Source organism: Crinia signifera, chromosome 4 (genome assembly GCF_055691185.1).
Source record: "Crinia signifera chromosome 4, ASM5569118v1, whole genome shotgun sequence".
In the NCBI taxonomy this organism is placed as follows: domain Eukaryota; kingdom Metazoa; phylum Chordata; class Amphibia; order Anura; family Myobatrachidae; genus Crinia; species Crinia signifera.
In genome coordinates, this window is record NC_139220.1 from 221,282,206 (window position 1) to 221,302,620 (window position 20,415).

At 41.5% G+C, this 20,415-nt stretch overlaps 1 protein-coding gene across 1 annotated transcript in view; it reads right to left on the bottom strand.

The window, feature by feature from the left end:
• LIPC (lipase C, hepatic type) overlaps positions 1-20,415 on the bottom strand; it is a 130,725-nt gene that overhangs the window by 31,305 nt on the left and 79,005 nt on the right. The window contains exons 4-5 of the mRNA XM_083183823.1: positions 10,410-10,600; positions 4,574-4,753 (exon numbers count right to left, since the gene is read on the bottom strand). Of these exons, the coding sequence (XP_083039949.1) occupies positions 4,574-4,753; positions 10,410-10,600 (371 nt within the window). The remainder of the gene's footprint in view (positions 1-4,573; positions 4,754-10,409; positions 10,601-20,415) is intronic.

Genomic DNA, 20,415 nt, shown 5'->3' on the forward strand with positions numbered 1-20,415 from the left:
TCAATCAGTGCATGTATTTACAGTAGCTGTAGAAAGCAATTGGCTATGAAATGATATTATTTTTGTCTATGACTAAACTTTATTTTGCGTTTTGTTTTCATTCTGCTTTCTGCATTGTTTCTCCCTTATATTTCTTATTAATATTTTTACTAAAATAACGTAAAAGGGTGTTTTCACATTATTTTAGTTTCACTGAAAAGTGCTAAAGGCCTTTCGAAGCAGTGTTTGTGAAAAACGTCATCAATCCAATGGGAGAGAACATGGTTACTGATATAGTGCGTACACCCCATCTTCTGTGTCCTATGACGGAAAGAAAAGTCTGTTTAGACTGATTTTTGTTTCCAAAGGCTAGAGAAATCATTTGATTGTCGGCGATGTGTTTGCGCACATCCAGTGGCAGGAGGGCTCGTTTGGCAGGGCAGCGTTAAGACGCTCAGTAAGCAGCAATTGACTGCTGCTTAGCGAGCTGTACTGGCTCTTACATTGTAAGTTTATTGTTTATTTTGTATTTGTGTCTGTATCTTTACATACCTCTTCATACCTCCCAACAGTCCCAATTAACGTGTGTCCCTCCCACGGCCGGCAGTGTCCCGTGGCGGGGGGGGGTTGTCGGGAGTCCCCCCTGTCAGCTGCTGAGCAGAGGTGAATAAATTTTGTACGCATGCGCACAGCATCTATTCCCGCAGCCAAGGGGGCTCACAGAACCACCACAGTGGCAAAACTGGGGCGTGGTCTCACAGGAAGATGCATGTATAGGCCACGCCCCCTTTCCAGATAGCCATGCCCCCTAATAGGCGTGCGCCTATGTTCCTCTTCAGGGACCATCAAAGTTTGGAGGTATGCCTCCCAACATTAGCCAAACTGTAAATCTCCGTACACATGGAGCAATATATTGCTGATAATATGCACATGCACAGGGCTTCACCATCGAACTCCCTATGCGAATGCGTGAATTCCCTAAACAGAATAACCCCCAATGTGCCATAGTCTATATACAGTAACCATTATGACTGATTGTAATACAAGAATTCCCTGTGGGGCACTTACTAACCATGTGATTACATATGGTATCAACTAAACTTAAATAGAATGTATAAAAATATATTCAAACCCATTAGAAGTTTGAGGCTACAAAACGACCCTAATCTTTTAACTGAACCCATCATTTCAATTATCATTTACCCTTTGAGTGCCAACATCTATGTGAGAGATGCGCAAAATATCCGCTAAAAATGCCAGCGTTACTCACATTTGTTACATAATTAAAATAAAAATTGTTGTGTAAAAAAAAAGAAAAAAAAGATTATATTTTTTATATACAGTAAGGTAAACATTACAGGTCATTATGATGAATAAAAAATTTGCGTGGCAATTTTCACACCAATTTTGACAAATTCACTTGGCACTCAATGTGTTAAGTATAAATATGGGTAACTTTATGGCATAGTGGTTAGCTTTACTACCTCATAATACTAAGGATATGACCCTTTCCTGTTTTGAGTTTGTATGTTTTTTCCTGTGTATGCATTGGTTTCCACCAGGTGCTCCAGCTTCCTCCCACAGTCCAAAAATATATTGTTACAGTAGGTTAACTGCTGAAAATAACCCTAGTACAAATGTGTGTCTGTGTGTTTACATATGGCAGGGAATATAGATTCTAAGCTCCACTGGGTCAGGGACTGATGTGAATGGCTAATATTCTCTGCAATGCAATACTTAATATGTGTGTGGCACAAATGTTTAAGATACAATATTTGGTACTTGTTTCCTAGCACGGCACCAGCGATAAAAATGGTATCCATCGGGACCCCAAACATCACGTCGACATCAAATCACGTCGATTTGACAATGTAAAATCATTTTACATTGATTTTTACATTGGAATCAATGTAAAATGGTCCCTGAGACCCGATTTTACATTGGCCCCAATGTTAAATGGCCCCCAGACCCCAATTTTTATTGTTTCCCAACCCTGATGGGTCAAATGCCCCCCCATCATTAACGCCACCCCACAATGAACGCCAACCCGAAGCGTGGTGAGCGCAGCGAGCCCGCGAGGGGCGGCGGTACGCGTCCTCCGACCTTTTCATACCCCCACTATCCACGTCGGTGTGGAGTCGATTATATATAGTGTGGCGAGCGCAGCGAGCCCGAAGCGTGGCGAGCGCAGCGAGCCCCGCATTACTTCACAGATATTACACGTGCGCTCGCCGCGCTTCGGGCTCGGTGGCTCGTTGCGCTCGCCACACTATATAAAATCGACTCCACGCCGACGTGGAAAGTGGGGGTATGAAACAATGGGCGTTAACAATGGGGGGCATTTGTCATGTAAAATACCCATAAGGGTGGGTATACAATGAAAAATCGGGTCCATTGGCCCATTTAACATTGTTCCCTATGTAAAATCACGTCCATCGCATCGGTCGCATTGCATGCCTTAACTTAAGGCATGCAATGGACGCGATGGAAGTGATTTTTTAATTGTCGGGGAAAAGGCTAAAAATAGCCCTAAAATCGAGTCGGTCGCGTCCATCGCATACCTTAAGTTAAGGTATGCAATCACCTACGACGGGCGCCGTGCTAGGAAACAAGTACCCAATATTTATGTATTTATTTATGTTTGTAAGTTTGGTTTTAAAAATATGCAATAGGTTACCCGGTACACTTGAAAGATCATACAGATCATAAAGATCACATTTATCATAAATAACAAATTTTAATACGATCCGTATAGGATCTTATTGCCCAGGATTGCATTACAATATGTGATCCCATCAGAGGCATGTATAACCGGGCACCTGCAGGGACAGGGGCTAAAAAGGAAGTCTGTTCCAGGAATGTGCTATGCCGGCTGCCAGGGAAGCTGCGCATGGGTGGTCAGCCAGGCTGCGCTGCACAGCCACCACTTCCAGGGAGGATTGTCTGGCAATGGCAAGATTGTAGTAGCTGCGTTACGGATATTGGTAAATTGGGCAGCATTGCTTCCCTAATAAAAACCTATAGGAGATGCAGCTGTGTGTGGCAATGAAGGAATCACAGCAGGTACCTGTTCTAATGTCAAATTATGTGAATAAGGCTCAATTGACCCGCATTCTAGCTGAAGTCATAAAGTAATTTTTTTACACTTGTAATAGGAAATGCGACCTGCTTCAGATTTTCTAAAATTCTATTGTGAAAAAAATCAAGGAAGATATGTGATAATAACGCTATCTTCGAGCAGCATTATTAGAGATTTCTTCCACTTCCCCTGCTGGTAGTGAAGGCTGAGCAAGGCTCTGGCCCCAGTGACCAGCCATGTGTGTCTAATGCTGCTTTCAGACCGCATCTCTGGCTTTGACCCTGTATTTGGAAACGTTTCTAAAAACGGGTCTGCCAGATAAAACCCCTTTCACACCGCAGCACTTAAACGGTATATTACCGTTTAAGTGACGATTTTTTGACACTGGCAGACCCGTTTTTGGAAACTTTCCAAATACAGGGTCAAAGCCAGTGCAGCCTTCAGCCCTCCCCTCCGTGCAGCTCCCCCCCCCTCGCGCGTGTCGACCGAGAGCGTGTCGACGCCCCCCGCGCATGTCGGGGGGTGTCGACACGCGCGCGGGGGGGGCTCCAGTGCTGTGAATACTTAATGAGCGCTCATTAAGTATTCACTGTGCTGAATTTAGGACCCAGCTCATTGGCTGGGTCCTAAATACCGTTTCAGAACCGATTTTGAGCCTAAAATACCGGTTCTGAAACGTGTAGGACCCTGCATTTTAACCGGTTAGAAAAAACGTTTTTTTCTAACCGGTTAAGTGGTCCTGCACCTTTCAGACCGCACACATTACCGTTTTAAAACGGTAAAAAACGGCAATATACCGTTTTTAAAGTGCGGTCTGAAAGGGGCATTAAAGACATACAGGATGATCACTTTGTAAAAAAAAAATAATAATAATTAAAAAAGTTAGAAAAAAAATGTAATTCTAACCTGCAACCAGGTACCGGTAATTGCTGTGCTCTGGTCATCTGCTCCTGTTCCGCTGCTGTGACCCAAGACATTAAAGTGAGCTCAGATGCTGCAAAGTACTGGCATCTCTGTTCAGTTTACGGATAACTGGGGTCACAGCAGCAGTAGCACATGAGATCAGATGACTGGAGCTCACTGATCACCATTTCTGGGTAAGTGTGAGCTGCATGGGGTTTGGGTCACAGTAGCTGGCTACACTCTCATGGTATTTTGCACAAAAGATACCATGAGAAGATTTAGAAGAGGATTCACAGAATCAGAGCTTTCTCACAAGCTCTGTCCCTACATAATTGATAAATCCTTGTATATATATGTAGTCCATTATTGCAATGCAGTGTGAATTTAGGCATTTTTTTAAATCGCATTCCATCCTCATCTGAGATGTTGGTTGTGATGAATACAGTAAGCCCCATAGTCATGGTCACATTTCCAAAAAACAAACACAGGAAGTAAATGTAAGATGGTGCTCAGAGCAGATGTCTAACTCCCCTTTCCAACTGTAAATAAACTAATAGCAGTATTTGCATGTTTGCAAAGAAATCAAAATTTTCCAGACTATATTTAGGTTACCTCAAGCCATTCCAGAAATTCTGCTATCTGTAGACCGACAAGGCGAGTATTTTGGACTGCTATTGGGTAAAGCGAATTGGCGGAAATTAACCAGTCAACAATGATGATGTTAATTTGCTTATTACTGGATTTAAAAGCAGATGCCATCTTTTGGACCCAAGCTTCCATATTTCCATTAAGCTAAAATCAAATACAGGAAAACATATTAGGCACATAAAATATGAAATGATATAGATTATAGCATGGACTACATGAACTAATACATGAAGAACTTGTGCCAGGCATAAATATAAATATATAATATTATTTTATTTAAGTCTTCTATAATAATACATTGGGTAAATAATTGCGAACATTTGTAAACCACAAATGTTCGCAATTATTTACCCAAGTTCATATAGGGGAAGATGTATGAAGCAGTGATAAGGGAGAAGATGTGATAAAGTGCCTGGTACTTTATCACCGGCCAATCAGCTCCTGACTGTCCCTTTTTAAACCCAGCCTGAAATTTAACAGTCAGGAGCTGATTGGCCGGCGATAATGTACCAGGCTCTTTATCACTTCTCTTCCATTATCACTGCTTCATACATCTACACCATATTGAGAGTCTATGATCTATTTAAAAATATATTTTTTTCTAAAAATATTTTAAAAAACAATTTATTGAGTTTTCATCATAGAAAAAAGACAGTTAACATTTATCTGTACAGATATAGTGAAATGTAACTAAGGATAACCGATTTCCCCGCATAAATGCAGAGGCATCCTCGTTCAGTAAATATAAGCAGGTATCAAAATATTGGTACTTAACATCCGCTGCGCAGAAATTTGTTTTCTTAAATATACTGAATCCTATGTTTTTAATATTAAAATAGCTGTTAAAAAAGCTTTATGTAAAAAAAAAAAAAAAAAATTTGGGGGGATTTATTAAAGCTTCCAGAGAGAAAACATGGAGAAAGATAAAGTACCAATCAGCCTCTAACTGTCCTTCTACAACACAGCCTGTCAGGTAGGAGCTGATTGGTTGGTCCTCTACACTTTATTGATCTCCAAACTTTGATAAATCTCCCCTATTGTTTGTAATGTTCGTTTAATCTTATGCTGCCCATACATCTGATCCGTGATTCCTCATTCTGCCAATGCTGAACAGCAATCAAAAACTCTGGTTGATTTATATTAAAAATAGGCAATCTGTAAGGGAATTGGCAAGATACAGCATGATGGATATCACCATCTCACCAATTCTTAGAATTGTATGGTCCAAATGGATGACTCAAGGTTTTCCAACATGTTGGATTTCCATAATTCCGAGACCAAAGCATTGGCAGAACTGCCTGATGTACATGCTTAATAAGTTTATCAGCAGATTAACTTAATGTTATATTTCTTTTAAGAGCAACGTTCTCTTCTATAATCAATGTTTCTTTGTGGCTTATTTTATTTACAACGCACTCCAAAGTACAAAAATGTTCCAAAAGGAAAAAAATGCAAATTGTGGATTGGCTAGCAGAAGATAAGTGTGCAATTTGCGAGAATGGCAATAATTAAGTTAGTAGGCAAGCATTTCATTCTGCACTCGCTAGTATAAGACAGGCGGGAGAGCTGTAATAGAGGGCTTGCCAATCAGGATTTCCCTTCTCCTGTACAGAGTATTCCTGGTCTGTCCATAATTATTTAATCTCTCCCTGTTTGCTCCATCATCACCACTACAGTAACTGAGAGTTAAAATGACCGAATTGCCTAGCCACAGTTATCAGACTCTTCTGTCATTTCTTTTGTTTAATAGTGACTGGAGTCAATAGGGGTTCAGTAAGTACCAACCTGACAGCTATAGCATCCACTTGAACTTAGTTATAAACTGTGTTCTGTTCAGCTCCTGTGACTTAAAGCTACATGTAGTCAGTGCGGTGTAATAGAGTAGACTGATTAATGACTAGGTAGGGTGGGCAGCAGGGCGGACGCAGAATAAAGGGAAAAGAGGAGATACAAATGATTCATTTCAGAGTAAAGCCAAAAACAAAACAAAAACAAGCACTCTTGGTCTGACCATTGCACTCAGAGTGCTTGCAGGAGTGCAGAAAATGTACGATCAAAGCATTAATATTTGTAGCTCTTTCTTAAGATGTTGAGATAGATTTCTGGTCAAGCAGGCTTTGATTGGAGACATACAGTAGCACATAATGTAGAGTTGTAACAAAGAGAAACATGCACATCCTAAAATGAATATACCTCCATATATGGACTAATTCGACGACAAGCTGTTGTCGTCATCACCAGAAGCAACAGCGTCTACTTGCATTTTCCATGTAGCATATCCAAGAGTTCGATAATCGGAAATTCTCTGGACTGCTGTTAAACTGCTAATGCTCTCACTAGCTGACTACTACCAAGTATTGGGTAACCTGCTGGTCCCCTGATGATCGCATAGGGGGATCAGTGATAGAGTCATGTTTGAAAATCCTGATCCTCCAATCCTGGTGGGATCACGGAATCAGGCATTTTTTTACATGCTTAATTTCTCTAGTCACCAGATGAATTGCCAAGGGCCTGATAAAAGGTTCCAGGTGCCCTAGACTACTATACATGTAGCTCCCCTTGTAATCCTACTAAATACATGTGTATAGGTGCTCAGGGACTTGCCAGTCATACTGCCCATGTGCATGTAACAAAGGTTATACAACTGTCATGTAGGATCTAATGCTTGTGGCGTGTGAAGGATACTTGGCATTAATCTGCCCAGCTGGCACTGTACCACAATGTACATAAAGTAATGGTTCCACCAGTAATTTACATTAGCACATCCATCTGGCAGTCACCTTAAGAACTTTATCCCACACAGTACATCAGGATGGGTGTTAACCAACAAGCATAGGCTGTGTGCATGGTTTAGCTGTGTGCATAATAGTTTTGAAGTGCATCATTTTTAAAGTGCGGCATAATTTAAATATAACTGTGGCGTTATACTGGCGTTCAGCTTATCCTGAATGAACTGACTTCTCTTCTCATCTCTTTTCATCAAGGTAACCAGCTTGGCTGCAGATGATTCTACCCTCTGTCCTAGATTGATTGATATTGTCATAGGTAACCAGCTTGGCTGCAGATGATTCTACCCTCTGTCCTAGATTGATTGATATTGTCATAGGTAACCAGCTTGGCTGCAGATGATTCTACCCTCTGTCCTAGATTGATTGATATTGTCATAGGTAACCAGCTTGGCTGCAGATGATTCTACCCTCTGTCCTAGATTGATTGATATTGTCATAGGTAACCAGCTTGGCTGCAGATGATTCTACCCTCTGTCCTAGATTGATTGATATTGTCATAGGTAACCAGCTTGGCTGCAGATGATTCTACCCTCTGTCCTAGATTGATTGATATTGTCATAGGTAACCAGCTTGGCTGCAGATGATTCTACCCTCTGTCCTAGATTGATTGATATTGTCATAGGTAACCAGCTTGGCTGCAGATGATTCTACCCTCTGTCCTAGATTGATTGATATTGTCATAGGTAACCAGCTTGGCTGCAGATGATTCTACCCTCTGTCCTAGATTGATTGATATTGTCATAGGTAACCAGCTTGGCTGCAGATGATTCTACCCTCTGTCCTAGATTGATTGATATTGTCATAGGTAACCAGCATTCTACATACTTGGTCTGGCTGGGCTGCAGATTATTACACCTCAGGTAACCAGCTTGGCTGCAGATGATTCTACCCTCTGTCCTAGATTGATTGATATTGTCATAGGTAACCAGCTTGGCTGCAGATGATTCTACCCTCTGTCCTAGATTGATTGATATTGTCATAGGTAACCAGCTTGGCTGCAGATGATTCTACCCTCTGTCCTAGATTGATTGATATTGTCATAGGTAACCAGCTTGGCTGCAGATGATTCTACCCTCTGTCCTAGATTGATTGATATTGTCATAGGTAGCATTCTACATACTTGGTCTGGCTAGGCTGCAGATTATTACACCTCAGGTGCTGGATGCATTTAAATGCTTTGGTAATTGATCATTCTGCACACTGCTTTAGATATCAGAAATGTGTTTTTGACAAACTTAATTTTGCAAGTTAAAAAGCAAATCTCTGTTGCCTATGTGAAGGGAGGAATATCTTATAACTCTTAATGACACATGCTATCTTGGAATGCATGGATGTTTATGTAAGCCCCTTTTATTACCATTCATTGTAGTAGGGGGGTTGGGATTGGGTGGGGAAAGTCCAATTAATGAGTGCAGATGCATTTAATGGTCATTACATAGGCTGTGGCCGAATAGGCTGTGTGCATGGTTTAGCTGTGTGCATAATAGTTTTGAAGTGCATCATTTTTAAAGTGCGGCATAATTTAAATATAACTGTGGCGTTATACTGGCGTTACACTGAAGTGAAACAGAAGGACAGAAGCAACAACTGAGAAAACCAAAGACTGCTTTGAGTGAGTTTAATTTATTCTCACAACATACTACCTGTGGCTGCTTAATCTGGCAATTCAACCATAATATCATCATTTTTACATCTGCAAACAACTTTTACTATCACTGTTAATGCTTGTATTTGCACTGTCAGTTTTGAAAATGCCAAGCTGTACCTCTAATGACCTCACCTCTCCTGCTCTTCCATTGATTTTAGGTGTCCCCCAAAATTTTATTCTTGGCCCTCTTCTTCTCTTTCTCTATACGTCCTCTCTGGGTGAGCTTATGTGCTCACTCGACTTCCACTATCACATCTATGCTGATAACACTGAAATCTACCACTCCTTTCCTAATTGCTCTCCCTCTATCCTCACTCATATCTCCAACTGTCTCTCTGCTGTCTACTCTTGGATGACCCAGCTCTTTTTTAGACTTAAAATATCAAGGACTAAGCTGACCCCTTCCCACCCTCCTGCATAAAACCTGACCATCTCTCATACTAACCTGTTTATGCCCACTTCTTTCCCTTCTGTGTCACCCCTGTCTGTCTAACCCTCCCCTTTAGAATGTAAGCTCTCACGAGCAGGGCCCTCTCTCCTCATGTGCCTTTCTTAGAATATATAAACCACTGCCACCCTGATGATTGCTTCAGTGTCCTGTCCCCTGATGCAACTATCCATATTAACCATGTACTTGTCCTAAATGGTCTTGTGCTGTAATTTGTTATGTGTTTTTGCTAATAACTATGCTCTGTAAAGCGCTGCGGAATTTGTGTGCGCTATATAAGAAACTGTTAATAAATAAATAAATAAGCATGGAATAAACTAGGTCTTAATTTTATTTCTCAGCACTCCCTCCTCCAGTCCTGGCGCCCTAGGCTGTGGCCTAATCAGCCTGTTGATTAATCAGGCCCTGTGATCGCTGATCATCGCTCTTAGCTGATCGGTGCATCCGGTTGGTGGAATAGCTTTGCCAGTGGTCAGGGAATTGGGACATCGCATGTGCAGATGTATTGGGAGCATTAGCCCTACCCACTTAGGGCCTGATTATTGTTTGTAAGTAAAGAAAAAAAGCAAGCAACCGGAAAAACCATACTGCACTGCAGATAAGTCAGATGTAACATGTTCTGAGAGATTTAGATTTGTGTGGGGTGTGTCAAAACTTAAATCTAGATGTGGTCAGCCAGTATTTACTGTACTATAATAAAAAAAATAATGTATATGTTTCCCTTCCATAGCAACATGGTTTGTTCCAGATACAAAGTTGCTTTTTTTTTTTTTACTTTGCTTACAAAGATAATTCAGTCCCTTAATCCTCTTGCATGCTCTTTTGTTTCTGTTTGGAATGATGGCATAAATATAACAGTCCAATGGGCCTAAAAGATATGTTCACTCTAATAGAAAGAAAGCATTAAATACGTACCGACCATCCATGAACTATTATTACTAGAGGAAGAGTAGCATTAAAAGCACATTTTGCTAGAGTTTCTGGATGTAGAGTCACAATTGGACACATAATATTGTCTCTTCCCTCATTGTATAATACAAACTTGGTGTCGGTGGTGTTTGGAGACATTACATTTTTTATTGCTGCACGGAGTTCTTCTTTGTAGCCTGCAAATAAATAAATAAATAAAAAATTAAATAATAATTTTATATATTCAAGAGTGCAAAAAAGTATGAAATATATTAAAAAGTTCTCACTTGCCAGATATTGTGACTAAATTATTTATTCCTACATCACATTTTAACTAAATCTATTTTGACAATCTTTCCTGGACTTATAAAACAACAATGTTATTGCAGACAAAACTCAGCATGCTAGTTTGCAAACTCTACAAACCCTTTTGCATCTACAAAATCTTTTGTGTGAAGATTTATGAAATTTAAAAAAATTGGCAACAAATTTCCATAAGCGAAAGGGAAAATTTGTTTAAAAAAAAGCTATTCTCTCATTTCATCTTTTAAGAGAAAAAAAAAACTATTTTATTTCCAATGCAGATTTGGCTGCAGATATGAGATGTGACCAATTATGCATACATAGGGGGGTATTCAATGTGTCGCCGCTATTTCCGACGGGGGAAATAGCGGCGGCTGCCTATTCAATGCTGTCTTTAGCGACAGCATTGAAGCGGAATCACGGCAGAACGAGCCCGACTTTAGAAGCTGTCGGGCCCGTTCTGCCGATAACGGCCGTGGATTGTCGCGATGCCAGCCGCAGATCGACAATCCACAGCCGTTTTCGCAGCCACGCCCCCTTTGCACTGATCGGCAGGCGGGACATTGAATCCTGCCTGTCGTTCAGCTGTAGGGCTGACCGCAAACGGGCCAGGATCACGGCTGTCGGCAGGGATCGACAGACGTGATCCTAGATTGAATACCCCCCATAGTGTACATGGCTTCCTTCTCCTGCAATTACCTGGAGCAATAAGAATAAGTCAGGAGTTATGGGTTAGTGTGGTCAAAAACATAGGCCTGATTCAAAGTTGTACACAAACCCAACTCTGAGGGACGGTACATACAGAATGCAGAAGGGACCTGTGCCATTACATGCAGTGCCCCGTAAGATGCAACAAGTTTGATAGGATAAGACGATTAGGGGTGAAATGTAGGTGGCGCCACTGTGGTACACAATACGTATTACAGTAAGTCATTGCAAACTGGGGTAACTTGGGGTAACTTGGATGTGTTCATGAAATCATACATACAGTATAAATAATAGCAGTTGCAATTCAGAAAGTAATATCCCATATATAAAGAGGAATATAAGGGTCAGTAGATGGGGCTGGCTCCTAGATAAACCTAAAGAAATACAGACAGCTCAGCCAGAAACTGTCCGGGAGAAGCTCTGTCGCCCTCTCATACTCATACCAAGTGAACCACTTGATGTAAATTTGGGGGGAAATTAGATATGGCCCATAGTGTATCTTTTATGTTTAGAAATGTCCCGGGAGTAGAGATACAGAAAGGCTACACTGAAAGAAAGTTCAGTATGGGTAGGAAAACCTTAGAGATTGAAGTAGTACTTTAACATACCAGGACATTTAAAAAAATATATAAAATATGAAATATGGCTTACACACTGGGCACATTTTATAAAATTTGGTAGGGGGTAAGTTACAGTAAAGTCAGTAACTGCAGTTCTCATTGTAATTGTGGTTTGGATGTATAGTAGTAAGTGTGTCAATATCAGCAGGGCCAGATTAAGGTCTGCAGGGGCCCTGGATAACAAACTTGTGGGGCCCCTAACAAGAAAGGAATATAATGGTTATTATAAAAAATAAAGTATCATTTATGAATCAGCATTGTGATTGTGTTCAATTCCGTAAAAAAGAAGATATAGTATATTTTTGAAAACCAAAATGTAAATCATACTTAACAAAATGTAATGTAATTTTATTTATTTATTAACAGTTTCTTATATAGCGCACACAGATTCCGCGGCACTTTACAGAGCATAGTTATAGTCAAAAACACATAACAAACTACAATACAAGACAGTTTAGGACAAGTACATGGTAAATATGGATAGTTGCACCAGGGGACAGGACACTGAAGCAATTATCAGGGTGGCAGAGGTTTATATATTCTAAGAAAGGCACATAAGGAGAGAGGACCCTGCTCGTGAGAGCTTACATTCTAAAGGGGAGGGTTAGACAGACTGGGGTGACACAGAAGGTGAAGAAGTGAGCTTAAACAGGTTAGGTTGAGAGATTGTCAGGTTTTATGCAGGAGGGTGGGAAGAGGTCAGCTTAGTCTTTAATATTTTAAGTCTAAAAAAGCGCTGGGTCATCCAGGAGTAGATAGCAGAGAGACAGTAGGAGATATGAGTGAGGATATAGGGAGAGAAATCAGGAGAGGATCGGTAGATTTTAGTATTATCAGCATAGAGGTTATAGTGGAAGTTAAGTGAGCAAATAAGCTCACCCAGAGAGGACGTATAGAGATAGAGAAGAAGAGGGCCAAGAATAAAATGTTGGGGGACACCTAATATCAATGGAAGAGCAGGAGAGGTGAAGTCATTAGAGGTACAGCTGTGCATTTTCAAAACAGACAGTGCATATGCAAGCAGAAAGAGTAATATTCAAAGTTTTAGCAGTTAAGAGTTGCAACTATGTTGATTGTAGTTTCCTTCAGTTTCTGTCCAGTTTAAGTCCAGGCTAAGTCTAGGCTGACAGTATGAGGTTGTATATTCCTACTTAGAATCTTCCTACTTTGAATTCTGACTAAATTTCTAAAGCCATATTTCTATAGCCAGCCAAGGCTTAGTCAGCCTCCTATACTCTAATGAGTAGGTCTGTAAAAGCTGTTTCTAACTTCAGTAATTAAGACCACACCCAATGCCCCTCTCCCACTAGAGAAAGTGAGCAATGAAACTGAGATAAGCAAATGGTGAGATGTTACAGACCATGTCCAAGTCACTAGTCAATTTTAAGTCACTATCTAATTTTAAAAATAAATTTGTACTTTTACCTAGACAATGCAGTATACTAATCACAGCGATGCTAGTTCAAATATGACTGTTGCATGAATGGTATTTTACCTAGACAATGCAGTATACGTAATGTTGCAAGTATCTTGCATAATATAAAGAATATATCAGTGGCTCAACAGGTTTCCCTGGGATCAGCCTCCCAGCTTCATCTACTTCTGATGAAGCTGGGAGGCTGATCCCAGGGAAACGCGTTGAGCCACTGAAATACCCTTGCACTATTTACCACTGGAGGAAATCTTCCATTTAAAAATTTTCTTGGACTCAAAATCTCCTAAAAAGATTTACCCCAACACATTCCGGAGGCTGTTCTGAGGCGGCTGTTGAACTGCAAGTTCATCCGGGTTTACCCATCACCCTTGCACCCCAATTGTGGAATTTGCACCCCACATTCACCGTTATATTGGAACAATGTTGGCTACCTGGTCAAGCAACATGTCGCTTACCTGGTATTAGGAGAAAATCCTAGTTCACCATCTTTAATATTTCTGCACGTTTCCAGTGGTAATGTGTCAAACATGAACTTTTAATTTTTTATTGTCATTTTTTATTATGGAATTCCAAATGTTATAATATACTGTATGTTTATTGTTTAATTAAATATCATTTATAGAAGAAACCGTTCCACTATCTTTGTATACAGCTAGATCACTGACTATAGCTGGATCCTGGCAGTTAACCCATTTCTTTCCACTACGTTTATAAACAACATGTGGGGAGCGATTGTGGTGGAGGTGATCTGGCAGGAAAGCTTCATGTTCATATACACACCAACATCTGCTACGTTAGAGGCTTAATAAATAGCTTTTCCTTAATTTACTTAATCGTGAAGAACCTGCTTTATAGGCCCCCAAGCCTTTATTTATTTAAAGCATGTGTCATTTTATATATTCAATATTGACGAACATTAATTAGGACATGCAATTTGCTTCAGTAATAGTATAAGAATAGTCATCCAGATTGTCAGGTCTAATAGCTGATGTGGGAACTTGATAATTACATTTTAAACGACCCGGGTAAATGTCAGAAGCTTTTGTAGATTCCTGGGATTTATAATCAGGGATTTTATTTATTATCCTCCTAATCAACTGAACTAAACGCAAAAGTAATAGTAAATTTGGGTTTGAATGATGGATCGTAGACACAGGTTCCTTTAATCCCAACGCTTATTCCTGTTCAGATGCTGTGACTAATTTATCATAGGCTATGATTTAACAGCGTGTTTGTATTCCATGTCATTACTCACATCTATCATCATATTACTATGTAAGTTTTTTATTTTTGTTATCAGGCAGCCACTGTTCCTAGTAAGGATGTCACAAACTCAGCATCAAATGTGAGTCGGCGGCTCCTTCTCTGTTAAATATTGTGTATTAGTAGCCCATAGGCTACTATAGGTAAATGCCATATGGAACTGATGTTATCCTATTGGTGCCAAGCTCAGTAACTCTGATAGCATTGGAGCCCCAGATGAGGGTTCTGGATGCTTTCGGAAATGGTGGGACATATATCTCCTCCCTCCTCCACAAATGTTATTATGCATTTTTATTAATAGCCCCCTTATGATTGCTTGACCCTTTGAGTGCCAAGGGAAATTGTCAAAATAGGTGTAAAAATTGACAAGCAAACATTTTTATTCATCATAATGACCTGTTATGTTTACCCTATATGGGAAATATAATCTTTTTTCACACAACATTTTTTATTTGAATTTATATAACAAATTTGAGCTATTCTGCCATTTTTAGCAGATATTTTACACCTCTCTCAGAGAGATGTTGGCACTCAAAGGGTAAAGCTCATATCTAGATTATTTTATCAATGAGATTTTGCACAATGTTATTATTTGCTATACAAACTTTTGTTTTCCTAGATACAGTTTTTGAGTGAATTAAAATATTGTTATTACTTTGTAAAACGCCAACTGAGCCCTGATCAGGAAGGCCAAGATAATGGTCACAGGCAATTCTGCTGCAAATGTGGGCTGCATTGTTCACACGGAAGACATTGCAGATTATTGCCCAATCACATATCTTAAATAAAATAGCCCAGAACTGTCAACACAATGAGTGTGTGTATCTATTGGATTTGCTTACTTGGAGTTGAGCACCGCCGTTTTGCCTTGTATGCTACAGGTGTGCACACTCTGCACCAATCTTTTCAATACTTACCCTACTACTCTGAGCTACTCCCGGCAGAGAGGAGGGTGCCTGGCTGGAGGAGCCTGCACATGGGCCTCCTCCTCTCTTAAAATGCCCCTGGTGTGGCCTAAACCCCAGTAGTGAGGCGACTGTTCTCTGACTGTTCTCTCAGAACATTTAACCTATGTGCAAATTCCCCCTTGCCTCCAAGTTACATCTATTAAACCACAAGTGGAGATGTGTAGAACTGTCATCACCTGACAGTATGTGACTGAAAATGTGCTGTTTATCTCATTTGTAACCATTTTGTGCAAGCCTGGGGATACTAGCATTTCATTAACAATGATTTTTTTTCCCGATTCTGTTTCTCCATTGCAGCTGTGAACTATGAACTACTATGAATGGAGTTGGTGAAAAATGAAATTTGACAGATGAGAAGAAAGCCTTACCAATGCTTTTACCAACATGCCACTGACTACACTGGGCAGCCCAGAGTCTACATAGCAGTGTTTGGATGGTCCTCAGGGGTACTGCCTGGGGACCTAGCTCCTCCTAGACCGAGCGCTTGAATTCCACATTATAGATTTGTTACCTCATACTGCACAGGACTATGGGGTATTTCCTACTGTGCATTAGTGCTATTAATCTGGTATATTGCATGCACTGTCAGCATTTAATATACAGTGAGGCAAAAAAGTATTAGGACAGCCACCGATTGTGCAAGTTGACTCACTTAAAAAGATGAGCGAGGTCTGTAATATCCTTCATAGTACACTTCAACTGTGTGAGACCGAATGTGAAAGAAAAAAAACAGGAAATGACATGATTTTTAAACAATTTATTTGTATATTCTTGCGGAAAATGAATATTTGGACAATCAAAAAGTTAAACTCAATACTTTGTAATATAACCTCAGTTGGCAATTACAGAGGTTAAACGTTTCCTTTATTTCTTGACCAGGATTGCACACACTGAATTAGGTATTTTGGCCCACTCTTCCATGCAGATCTTCTCTAGATTGGTCAAGTTTTGCGGCTGTCGTTGGGCAACACGGACTTTCAACCGCCTTCACAGATTTTCGATTGGGTTGAGGTCTAGAGACTTACTAGGCCAGTGGCGTAACTATAAATTTTGCTCCCCCCAGCCAAAAAAGTTTGTGATTCCTCACCGTTCTCAAGATCATTGATACCCCACGAGGTGAGATCCTGCATGGAGCCCCAGGTCAAGGGGGATTTTCCATTTTTCTTTATAATTGTGCCAACAGTTGATCTCTTCTCACCAAGCTGCTTGCATATTGTCGAGTAGCTCATCCCAGCCTTGTCCAGCTCTACAATTTTGTCCCTGGTGTCCTTAGACATCTCTCTGGTCTTGGTCATGGGGGAGAGGTTGCAGTCTGACTGTTTGAGGGTGTGGGCAGGTGTCCTTTATACAGATAACCAGTTCAAACAGGTGGCATTAATACAGGTTACGAATGGAGGATAGAAGAGCTTCTTAAAAAAAAAGTAACAGGTCTGTGAGAGTCAGAAATAAGCCACTGATAAGGCTGCAGGAACATGGGTATAGTGGCTCCACACCAGGTAGAAGAGGCTATGTTAGATGTCATCTGCATCTTCCAAGATTTTAAATAAATATATATTTGCTTTATAAGATGTTTGGGTCACTCTTTGATGTTTGGACTGTTGATAAGCTATACCACATCTATTAGCTAGAAATGCACATTTTGGAACAACCTTAGCAATCTTAACAGCTTAAAAAAACAAACAAAAAAAAACACAGGGTTAATTTTTTTTTCCTGTAACTGGTCTGGATCTAAAGAATGGTCTAATCAACATTTAATGAAAAGGTTTACTTCCCATTCCTTCCCAGAAAACTGTGAGCTTGATAAGTGCATTCATTATTCATGTGACTTTCCTGGAAAGATATTTTAACTATCAATAGACTGTGTGCTCTTGTTTAATTTATAATTGAAATAACTGAAGAAGAAAAAAAGCACAGTATAAACTACATGTATACAACTCAAATTAAATATCTATTATGCATATTAAATTAAATATATATACAAATTTATTAGAAAATATACATATCACTGACCTTGGGGGTTATTCTGGTTCACACGCAAAGGAAAATCCACTTTCTAATGGATAAAACCATGTGCACTGCACGTGGGGCTGATGTAACATGTGCAGAGAGAGTTAGATTTGGGTGGGGGTGTATTTCAAACTGATATCTATATTGCAGAGTAAAAATAAAGTAGCCAGTACTTAATCTGCACAGAAAAAAAATAACTCATCCAAATCTAACGCTCTCTGCACATGTTACATCTGCCCCACCTGTAGTGCACATGGTTTTGTCCATTAGAGAGTGAATTTGCCTTTGCACGTGAACCAGAAAAACCCCCATTAATAGATCTATCATGCAATTGCATACATTTAAGAGTTTACATGCAATACAATATTTTTTTACTGTACACTCACTTACTCATTTACAAAATTAGGGTACTTGCGTAGTTTCACATCTGAGTCCCCTTGCGGGCTCGGTGGCTCGCTACACTCGCCACGCTATCTAAAAACAACTCCATGCCAACATGGATAGTGGGGGTATGAACTATCCATGTTGGCATGGAGTTAAGTTAGTTTATTTTAGATAGTTGTGGCGAGCGTAGAAGCTGGCGCCATGAAACTACACAAGTACCAAAATTATTTACCCACACACAATCAATTTGTACGCTGAACTAAATATTCTTAAAGACACAGTCTATCATGTCACAAGGCATTAAGAACTAGTGAAACCTCTCAGAATACATCACAACTCCCTATTTTGGTTGGACAATCCTGAGTCACTGGCCTTAAAAGGGGATGGGCCTAATCATAAATGGGTGGGATTTATTTTTTAAGCACTACTGCAACCTTTTGTTCAACATTATTATTGGCTGTAATCATGGCCGCCGAGAGGGGGGGGGAGCGGGTAGAGTTTACCTGGGCCCCGGCCTGGCAGGGGGGCCCGAGACCGGTCACCCTTTTATTCTTCTTTTTTTTTAATGCATTTGGCTTTTTTTTTGCCCGGTGCCGGGTATGAAATCGGGTCACTCCGGGTGAGTTGGCGGCAGGGGTGTGTGTGAGGAGGGGCCGGGCAGCTCTAACGACACTGCTGCTGCAGCTGGTTCCCTCCTCTCCCCATCCACTGCCGCGTCGATGCCGGTCCTGCTGAATCCACTGCAGCGTCGGCTTAAAGCGCGCTACTTTGGAGCGGCTTTCATCTCCTGAAAGCCGTAGTGCAGAAGTGCTGTGACCGGGAAGCAGGGGGAGAGATCTGCCAAGAGCCGCGGCAGCAGTGTGTGGGGACAGGGCAATGGGTGGGGACGAAGGTGTCTCTGTCAGAAGCCACATCCAGCAGGCAGGAGAGGCAGAGCCAAGACCATCTGACGGGGAACAGATCCCTGCATCGCGCTGGCATACAATGCAGTGGGGGGGATATGATGCAAGGTTAGTGCTCCAATCCCAGTGTGTGTCCCTTCTCTAGTTCAGTGCCCATATCACTGCCCTTATACCTAGAACCCAGCCTGCCAGTTACACAGTGATCCACCCCCTAATAATTCTGTCAAGTGTTTGTTCCTTCCTCTCACCACTTACTGTCCCCTTCTATTCCTGCCCAGTGGCCACTATTCACAGTGATTCCCCACCATCTCACTGACTCTCCCAGCCGCGTCTCCCTTCTTCCCTCTCTAAACTAACCCACGTCCCTCTTCTAAATGACCCTCGGTACCCCCTCAGCTACTCTAGTCATAATGTGCCCCCCTCATTCAACCCAGTGTACCCCCACCATCAACTCTATATCCCCTTCCCATCCATCCCAGGGCCACTGAAATATATCACCCACTGCCTCTCTGTCTCACTCTCTCCACTGCATTCTCTCACTGTCTCACTCTCTCTCTCCACTCTGTCACCCTATTCCCCACTGCATCTACCTTTCACTCACCCATCATCATTCCCTGGCCTCACCTACTGCTTCTCCTTTACCCGCTATTGCTAGGCAACGCCCAATTTTTCAAGAGTGCGAGCACATGGGGGGGGTTCAAAATGTTCTTGCTTAGGGTGCTAGTAGGCCTGGAGCTGGCACCCCTCCTTCCTGCTGCCACCACAGCCCCACCAGGTGGCCTGGCTCCTTCATGCTGCAGCTGAATCCCTGGACCCCGCCTGATGTTGGCTCTCCTGCCTCCTCCTGTTGCCGCTGCATATGAAGCCCTGGGAGTAAGTGTTTAGGCCAACAAACTGCCACTGCACTCTCTGTCCCATCGCTGTCACTCTCCCCATGGGATCGCTGTTAATCTCCTTGTCCCTGTGTTCCCATTCACATTGTCCATTCATTCCTGCGGTCACTGCCCCTGCATCCCCACATCCTCCCTGTTACTCTTCTCGTGTCCCTGTTCTCACTATCCCAGCTATTACTCTCCCTGCCATCACTCTCCTTATCCCTGTGTCCCAGCTGTCACTATCTCTTCATTCCTGATGTCACTGCCCCTGTGTCACTGCTGTCACTGTCCACTCTTCCTCGCCGTCACTCTCCCTGTGTCTATGTGTCTACGTTGTCACTGTCTCAGCTGTCACTCTCCCTGCTGTCATTCTCCATGTCCCTGTGTTCCCGCTGTCACTATCCTCTCATTCCCGCTGTCAGTGTCCCCCCATCCTCACTGTCACTCAACCTGCCTCCTCGCTGTAACTCTCATTTTCCCTGTGTCGCTGATATCACTGTTGCTTCATCCCAACTGTAACTACACCTGTGTCCTCACTGTCACTCCC